General features: G+C 34.4%; 1 protein-coding gene across 1 annotated transcript; it reads right to left on the bottom strand.

Moving 5' to 3' along the window:
- Window positions 1–12: 12 nt before the first annotated feature.
- LOC127731190 (RNA polymerase II subunit 5-mediating protein homolog) lies at window positions 13–6355 on the bottom strand. The gene is made up of 2 exons (XM_052240139.1): window positions 5091–6355; window positions 13–648 (listed from the first exon to the last, which is right to left on the bottom strand). Exons 1-2 carry the CDS (start codon window positions 5703–5705, stop codon window positions 13–15), a joined length of 1251 nt encoding a protein of 416 aa, XP_052096099.1. The 5' UTR covers window positions 5706–6355.
- Between the last annotated feature and the right edge of the window lie 3332 nt (window positions 6356–9687).

The raw sequence follows: 9687 nt of genomic DNA, 5'->3' as shown, positions 1-9687 counted from the left end.
ACATTTCACCTATTAAGTGAAAGGCATATCCTCCTCTTCCGTATGGTCAATTTCTTGTGGCGTCTTTTCAGGGTTATTTTCAGTTGAGTCAACTTCTTTTGAACTAATACGATCATTTTCAGAAGATACATTGTCTCTTTTAAGTTCATTGTGTGATATAAGTTTCTCCGTGGAACTTGTATCATTTGTTTCCGCATTCACTTCAGTATCAACAACACTTTCTCCTTCCACAACATTTGTTCTTTCGGCTTCCTCGGTTTTTGTTAAATTGTCATTTGCTACATCTTCCTCATTCAAATGTTTTTCTTCTGTTTGGATTCTTTCGGTGGTTTCTTTGGTTTCTTCGTCTTTTACTATATCTCCCGTTTTTGAAATGCCGTCATCATTCATTTCTTGTTCATTCGTTTCGGAATATGGTGTCTTATGTTCATTGGTTTCCGATCCTATCGGAGTATAGCCGTTCATTTCCGAGCCTCGGTTATCATCATGTTCGTTGGTTTCCGAGTTTTTCACAGAACTTTGTTCGTTGGTTTCCGTGAATCTGGTTTCCGAATCCCTAGTTGCAAGTAGTCTTGTATCCGAGTCTCTCATATCATCGTCTGATTCACTTTCATCTTCGGATGACGATGATGAAGATGAAGGCTTTCGCTAAAGGAAAATAAAGAAATGTGCTGATATTACATTTAAGCAAATTACGGTTACAAAACACACATGTCCTTTTATACACCATTATAAAGTTCGTGCCTTTTATAGCCGACTTTCTCATTGTTGACGGTCGTACGGTTGCCTATAACTGCTTATATCCACTTTATTTGAATTTTGTGAATAGTTGTCTCATTGGCAATCTTACCACATCTCTCCTTATTTTTATATTAACATCAGGCAAAGTTGACCCAATTTAGATTTGACCATTTCTATTTTGATCCGTTTTGATCATACAGTCCTTGACGTGTTTATTCATTTTAACATCATTGGCTTTGAAAGTTTTGGATTTGAGCGTTCCGAAAGAAAGGCGATCCAAAAAAAAAAACTCTTCGGCAGCAGCATTTATAAGGTGTTATTTTGTTTTTAGAATTAAATTTACATTTAGCATTTCTAATCTCTCTTATTCATAAAATGCCTTTCGATATATTCATTTCAGAGGAATTTCTTATATAATCAAATCAGTTTGTTTATTTAAGTTGTTACGATAAGTTGATAATAGGAGAGTATGCAAGACCATTTAAAAACACAGCCTTGTTAAATATGTCAAAAAATATGCTATAGAAACAAACTCTAGACAAAAAAATATTTCTTCATAAACCATAAGGTCGATGACACTGCTGATGGAGCTTTCCTCCCCGAGGGTATCACCAGTTCAGTAGTCAGCACTTCGGTGTTGACATGAATTATCATTGATATGGTCGTTATTATAAATTGACTGTTAACAAAACTTATGAATTTTTGAAATACCAATGATTGTCTACCCCAGGGATAGATTACCTTATTTGCATTAGACAAAAAAAAAAAACATTTGGAATGTTGGTTCCTCAATGCTCTTCAACGTCTTTTAAAATTTTTTGATTCGATTGTCACTGATGAGTCTTTTGTAGACGTAATGCGCGTTTGGTGTTCAGAATTTTAATCCTAGTATCTATGATGAGTTTATTCGTTTTTTTTAAGACAGCATTTGTATACATCAGTATCTCGTTCTGAAGGAATTATTGATATGTTTTGTGTACACCATCTTTCTTTCTGTTTGTGTATTCATGTCATTAAAGGTTTCTTATTTAGGAACATTTAAGGTTCACTTTTCATTATCACTTATTCTTTTAAAGAAAAGATCGGTTTGAGATCTATCCAAAAAACATCCTAAATCACAAAATAAAAAAATCGTCTTAATTTCGTAGATGTATTCGTAATCTATTTGTGTACATACGCTTTTCTATATTCCTTTAAAACAAGCTTTCTAATCATTTCGAATAAGAACGTCATCAAAGATACCAGTCTTATAATTCTTGAAGGCCAGATGGTCGTTTCGTCCACACAAGACTTCTCAGTAACACTCAAATCAAAACAGTTTTGACTAAGGCCATATGTGCCTTGGGTAGAAAAAAAAAACATTAGTATTTCGAAAGGTTTTTTTTTTATTTTCTGACAATTAAATTTACAAAAAATACCCGAGACATTCTGTGTCAGCTCGGAGTGTTGGGTACTGGACCGGTGATACCCTCGGAGTCAAGACGTCAACCAGCAATGGTATAGAAAAATGTATAATAGGCTTACAATTTTGTACGCCATACGCACGTTTCGTCTACAAAAGACTCATTGTGACGCTCGAATAGAAAAAGTTAAAAGACCAAAAAAAGGCCCTTAGTGACTGTAAGAGTCATTAAAGAGTTCATACACTAGTAAGCGTTTCGTCAACACAAGACTCAAGAAGGGTCTTTTTCGTCTATTCGTTAATCCTCCAAATCCCAGAAAGGGAATTCATTATAACATATAGATGTTCTGCTTGGACCATTTTGTTTTATTCTCTCAACGTTTAATAGTTTGGCTCTCTAAACTTTCAATGTCGTTCGTATCGAGTTATTGTAAACTCATCGATGATACAAGGATCATAATTTAGTACGACAGATGTGCGTTCCGAAACAGTCGGAAGGCCAAATCAATATCAATCCCTGAGGGTATAACATAGATATAGGAAGATGTGGTATGAGTGCCAATGAGACAACTCTCAATCCAAGTTACAATTTATAAAAGTAAACCATTATAAGTCAAGGTACGGCCTTCAACACGGAGCCTTGGCTCACACCAAACAGCAAGCTATAAAGGGCCCCAAAAATAACTAGTGTAAAACCATTCAAACGGGAAAACCAACGGTCTAATCTATATAAAAACGAGAAACGAGAAACACGTATGAACTACATAAACAGACGACAACTACTGTACATCAGATTCCTGACTTAGGACAGGTGCAAACATTTGCCTCTAGTACCATTGTATCCGTCCCTCTGTCGGTGGACTATCAATTCCTGAGGGTAAAACATGTCCTCTAGTACCATTGTATCCGTCCCTCTGTCGGTGGACTATCAATTCATGAGGGTAAAACATGTCCTCTAGTACCATTGTATCCGTCCCTCTGTCGGTGGACTATCAATCCCTGAGGGTAAAACATGTCCTCTAGTACCATAGGATCCGTCCCTCTGTCGGTGGACTATCAATCCCTGAGGGTATAACATGTCCTCTAGTACCATTGAATCCGTCCCTCTGTCGGTGGACTATCAATCCCCGGGGGTATAACATTTCCTCTACTACCATTGTATCCGTCCCTCTGTCGGTGGATTATTAATCCCCGGGGGTACCATTCACCAAGTAGCAAGAGTTTCGGTACTGGCATCATTTAAATAATATAATTTCTTTTTAAATTTCAAGGTTATCAGTAAATTGAAATAAAATCAAAGTTGAAGTTTCATCATACAAAATAGGATATGTTTTTTTATTTTTCTGGTAAAGCTCTGTTTGTTTCATGCTCTCGAATGTTGTATATTGTTGGCTTTCCAAACCTTTGGAGTCGAACGTAACGGAAGTTTATTCCAGAAACATTAATCATCTTCTTTTGATAAACTGTTTCTATACATCTTTCATATTTCATCCATATAATTTACTATTCAAAGATTTAAGCGTCTATCCCTTCATAACGTATTATTCATATTTCATACATATAATTTACTATTGAAAGATCTAAACGTCTGCCAAACTACTCACATTTTATACATGTTAACTTTTATTGAAATATCTGTTATATAGATACAATGGATAAGCGTGGATTCTTGAAAAAGAAACCATGAGCCCGGAGGGCGAATGGTTTGTTTTTTATGAATCTACGCTTATCCATTGTATCTATAACTTAAACTATTGTGTTAATTTCTTTTCAAAATTAAAGCCTTTTCTTAATTAGAAGGTATTGTAAGTGAGTTTAAATAACCATGTTATCGTGTCTAACGATGCATTGATAAATCTCAGATCACAATTAATTGGTTAACAAAATACAAATATTACACTTCTACCTTTAAAGATCTTTATATTATCAGGCATCTGAATATTATCTGTTTTTACAAAATAAGACATATTCGAACTTATTTCTAATAAAATTGAGAATGGAAATGGGGAATGTGTCAAAGAGACAACAACCCGACTAAAGAGTATATATAAAGTATATATAATAAGTATGTTACCGAAATTTCTAGCACTCTAGGCACATCACGATTTTCTCGCATAGGAATTTGCGAACAAACATTTGTAAAATTATGTAGTAAAACAGATGAAATCATACTATATTTATACAACAAAAATTGACAAATAGAATGTAATCATTTTTGTTTCAAACATGTGAAATAGTCAATAATAATCCCAAAAATAAACGGTAAAACTCGCTATTATAACAAAAATATCCACTATAACATGCAAAATTAGAAGAAAAAAAACAGAATTGGGACAACAGAGATAATACAGGGATTCGAACCTATACCGACAAATCCCTATCTTTTAACTCTTTGATTTTAAGCATGCTAACCTCGCGGCTACCAACTTATACTATACGACTGCCCATTGTGTATATATAAAGGTACAACCCCTGTGTGTCCGATGTTCATTTATATATATATATAACAGACATCTAAGTTGTAACCCATTGGTAGCCGAGAGGTTTTGTCGATATTATGATGTCAGTCATTCATAACAGATTTCAAGGAAGGGTTCGATTCCCAGTGAAGGCATATACAAATTACAAAAATTAAAGGTAAGTTTTTAAATTAATTCCATTAGTGAACAGAAATCAGCAACTTAGCCAATTCAAACTTAATGAAATTAGACACACAAAGGAAACAATTGACTATAATTTGGTGAGTCTATTTCAGCGGCAGATTTAGGAAGCGTTGATTCTAGAAAAAGAATCCACGGTAAATGAATAGGCTGACGTCACCACAATGGTTTAATTACGTCTACCACTTCATATTTTATACGTTATTAACTATTCAATGATCTGGAGAATTACCCCTTCATACTTTATACATGTGTTTTACTTTTTAAAGATAAGCAATATAACTTACTTCCTTCCCCTCATTGCTCGTAGTATTTGCAATCATCAAATCTTTCATACGTCCACTAGATTCTCTCGACTGTGGTATTTCCTGTTCTGGAGATTTTTCACCTGAATCATTTTGGTGAAATGATTGAGGTCGGTCATAATCTTGCTTTTTATTTGTATTGTTGTCTGAATATTGGGATTTTGGTCTATTATGTTCAGATAGATTTGATTTCTTGGACTTTAGCATTGTGTCTTCTCGATCTTTCTGGTCAATAAGCGACGGGTTAGTTTTCTCGGCATTTAGCATTGTGTCTTCTCGATCTTTCTGGTCAATAATCGACGGGTTAGATTTCTCGGACTTTATCATTGTGTCTTCTCGATCTTTCTGGTCAATAATCGACGGGTTAGAATTATTATCCTTCAGTATAGTATCTTCTTGCTCACTCAGGTCAGTAGATGGCGATAGAGAAAGGTCAGATTTCTCTGATTTAATCTTCATTATTGTGTCGTCTCTGTCTTTTTGGTGAATGGACGACGGTCGAGGAGTTATAACCACTACATTGTCATTATTTAAAGGTTTCTTCTTTTCGAATTGTACAAATTCTGTACCCGTGTCAACTGATGATGCACATCCCATTGTGAAGTTTATCTATGGAAAATATAAGTGAGATTTCAAATTATAGTTACTACTGGGATGAAATTGTCCATATCTATACATTAAAAATATATGCTTCTTATTTATTCAGAAACATACAACATTAATTCATTTTTTTTTTATCTTTATCATGTATGTAAAATCATCAAACAAGAAATAGAATGTCCAGCATAAACAATCATGAAATAAAGGTTTACATCCCTAACGCCATTTTGAATTTGTCCTGTAAAGTTACTAGGCATATGTGATCATATGTTCGATGAAATACCGATCTCAGATTTCGTTTTATTTGTTGTCGTTAGTTCACTGTCTGACTGATGTATACTCAATATCTACTTTTATTAAACTTAATGTTGGCGGTTTAACCATAAAAGGAGGTCAAAGTGAGGTGCCTTTTTTCAGACCGATATATGAACTACACAATGATTCCAAGCTTTAAATGTAATTGAGCTATACTCGTAGGAGATATAAATAAAAATGACAACCTTATCAAGAAGATGCAACTTCTACTTTGTGAGATGCTGAACAATGGAAATGAGATCGAATATTGGTGACATGTGACCATAAAACATCTATCTACACGTATATACAATTCGAATTTTCTAACTATTTAACTTTCTGAAATATTGAGTTTTTTAAAATTAGTTAAAGTCGTAACCGCCATTGGATTATCCTATCATTGATTCGCATTTTGCAACAAAAAAAAAGGACAAGGAAAACTCAACCAATGTACTTACTGTCATGGAAATAATAAAAGTTTCAATACTCCATATGCAAGTTCTGCTAGAATGTTGCTAAATAGAACTGGAAAGTTTACAATAGGAAAGATGAAATCACTTCTTTGTCATAAAGTTTAGTTTTGTGGATAATTGTCTCATTGGCAAACATACCAAATCTTATTTTTGTATAGTTCTTTGACCTTTTTTGTCAATTTCTAGACGCAAGGTAGATTTAACTGTATCTGTGGTATCCTTTATCTTAAGTTCGATAAACAGAGTAACATTTAATGCATCGACAGGGTAAGCATTCATGTTAAACTTGTAATATGCAATAGTGCTCCGTGTTAATGGCAGTGAGACAAGAGAGTAAATCTAGGACCAATAAGAGAGTATGCATGTATCTTGTATGTTGTAGTGTTCCGTATGATTGGCAGTGAGACAAGAGAGTTAATGTAGGACCAATGAGAGAGTATGCATGTATCTTGTATGTTGTATGTTGTAGTGTTCCGTATGATTGGCAACGAGACAAGATAATAAATGTAGAACCAATGAAAGCGTTTGCATGTATCTTGTGTGCTGTAGTGTTCCGTGTTAATGGCAGCGAGACAAGAGGGTTAATGTAGGACCAATGAGAGAGTAAGCATGTATCTTGAATGCTGTAGTGTTCCGTGTTAATGACAGTGAGAAAAGAGAGTAAATGTAGGACCAATGGTAGATATGCATGTATATCTTGTATGCTGTAGTGTTCCGTGTTAATGGCAGTGAGAAAAGAGAGTAAATGTAGGACCAATGAGAGAGTAAGCATGTATATTGTATGCTGTAGTGTTCCGTGTTAATGGCAGTGAATAAAGAGAGTAAATGTAGGACCAATGATAGATATGCATGTATCTTGTATGTTGTTGTGTTCCGTGTTAATGGCAGTGAATAAAGAGGGTAAATGTAGGACCAATGAGAGAGTAAGCATATATCTTGTATGCTGTAGTGTTCCGTGTTAATGGCAGTGAGACAAGAGAGTAAATGTAGGACCAATGAGAGAGTAAGCATATATCTTGTATGTTGTAGTGTTCCGTGTTAATGGCAGTGAGACAAGAGAGTAAATGTAGGACCAATGAGAGAGTAAGCATATATCTTGTATGTTGTAGTGTTCCGTGTTAATGGCAGTGAGACAGGAGAGTAAATGTAGGACCAATGAGAGAAAGCATAAATCACAGAACAGTGAGTCACAGATGACTATGTATATGTTCCAATTGTCGTAACAACTATCCAGTCCTCTTTTCCTCGAATGTGGCACTCACTGATCACCAAGCGTGTACCTACATGAGCAAAACGACGGATGCCATTTGTGGATCAGGATCTGCTTACCCTTCAGGAGCACCTGAGATCACCCCCCCCCCCCCCCCTAGCTTTTTTTGGTGGGGTTCGTGTTGCTCAGTTTTTACTTTTCTGTGTTGTGTTTAGAATGCTGATGTTTAAACGTGTTTTGATCGTATTTAGTTTTTTGCCATGAAGTTTTTAGTTTGTCTTCAACTTTTTATTATATTTGTTCCCTGTCATCACAACAGAAACTTGTGTAAAACAAATGTTTTCTAGAGCAGAATACAAACATGAAACAAACATTGCTTTTTCTCTTGAATTGTTTCGTTTTATTATATAAGTGCCTTTCATAGCTTACTATATGGTGTAGTTTGGCTCGTTTTTGTTAGGCCGATTGGTCACCAGTAATTGAGCACATCTTTGTCGTTTGGTCTTTATGTAGTCTCATTGGGAATCATATCACATCTAATTCTTGTTATCGGTAGTACATGTTGCAACAAAACTTACGAATTCCTAAAATCGAAAGTAAAGAAACTAGTTACTTTGATTCATTAAAAAAAATCCCATTAATTCATTGTTGATTGTGTAACATCGAATTAAATATATTACAATGGAGGTTGTATTAAAGTTGTATACCTATTATAGTGTATCATCTGAACTTTGTAATTCATTTGGAAGCTTTCCCTTAACTTAACTTGTTAAATGAGATTCTAAAATTCTCTTTTTTTACTTGTGTGGTTGTAAAATATTAAAATCCTACCTTCTCTTGTTAACGTTATAAAGTTTTACTTAATTATTTGGTATATATATTCACCTCTTAATCTCAACACAAGAATAACATTCTAATGAAAGATTAACAAACGGAATGTGTAATCGATCTTATTAAACTGTTATAAGCATTTCATTTTATAGAATATTAATCTATTTCAGAAAGGGTTCAATCAGGTTTTCAAGTACTTGTAGACGTTTAAATAGTTATTAATAAAGAATTCCCCAAAAAAAAAATGATTTAAAAAAATATTTAAAACGTTGGCTTTGACGGTAAAACTCTTCCTATGTTAACGTTGGCTTTGAGTCAATGACGGTAAAAATTTCCCTATGTTATAACGTTGGCTTTGACGGTAAAACTCTCCCTATGTTAACGTTGGCTTTGACGGTAAAACTCTCCCTATGTTAACGTTGGCTTTGACGGTAAAACTCTCCCTATGTTAACGTTGGCTTTGACTGTAAAACTCTCCCTATGTTAACGTTGGCTTTGACGGTAAAGGTATAGAACCACTAATTAAGGCCCGGTCGGAAAGAACATACAAGAAAGTAGTACATATTTTAAACAAAATAGTTCCTACGCATAGCTGTATCTTTGTCAATAGGTGGAATATTTGGGTAGTTTTGGTATCAAATGAAAGCTTGGGGACTTGGGATCACTGTAGAACCCGTGTTGAAAGTTTATTTTGAATAATAAAGAAGTATATACAATTTTAATAGGAGGGCACATTTGCCCTGTTGTTCAGATCAGAAGTACCTGTTTTTGTACTATCAAACTTCCGGGAACCAGTACGCTCTAAAATGCAATTAAAGGTATGTTGAATTTTTCAGCACAAGTCAGAATAAGGTATAGTTTTGACATGAAATAACTGCTACTTTATTTGAACTTAAGACAAATTAGCCATTAATGCTTGAAATTGCAGAATTTAACATAGAAAGCAATGGGGCTATGAATTAGTGGTTTTATACCTATTACTGAAAGGCATGTGAAATTCTATTTTTAGAAATGACACCCTTTACAATGAAAATTAGTCACATTTGTTGTCAGTAATCATGTTACATTATTTTTTTTATGTAACAATTATGTTGGTGTCAAATTACAACCCTCAAATTGCTACAATAAGGTATATCAGCCTTTTTTGATCATTTAGCATGCACACAGTTAA

Source organism: Mytilus californianus, unplaced genomic scaffold (genome assembly GCF_021869535.1).
Source record: "Mytilus californianus isolate M0D057914Y unplaced genomic scaffold, xbMytCali1.0.p SCAF_2, whole genome shotgun sequence".
Taxonomy (NCBI): domain Eukaryota; kingdom Metazoa; phylum Mollusca; class Bivalvia; order Mytilida; family Mytilidae; genus Mytilus; species Mytilus californianus.
This window is presented reverse-complemented; position numbering and strand designations above follow the sequence as displayed.

What these genes read in the sequence shown, in the direction of transcription:
- LOC127731190 (XM_052240139.1), bottom strand. Translation starts at nt 5,705, where the DNA reads ATGGGATGTGCATCATCAGTTGACACGGGTACAGAATTTGTACAATTC. An exon ending in CGAGCAATGAGGGGAAGGAA is followed by an intron (nt 649 to 5,090) that starts GTAAGTTATATT and finishes ATTTTCCTTTAG; the next exon opens with CGAAAGCCTTCATCTTCATC.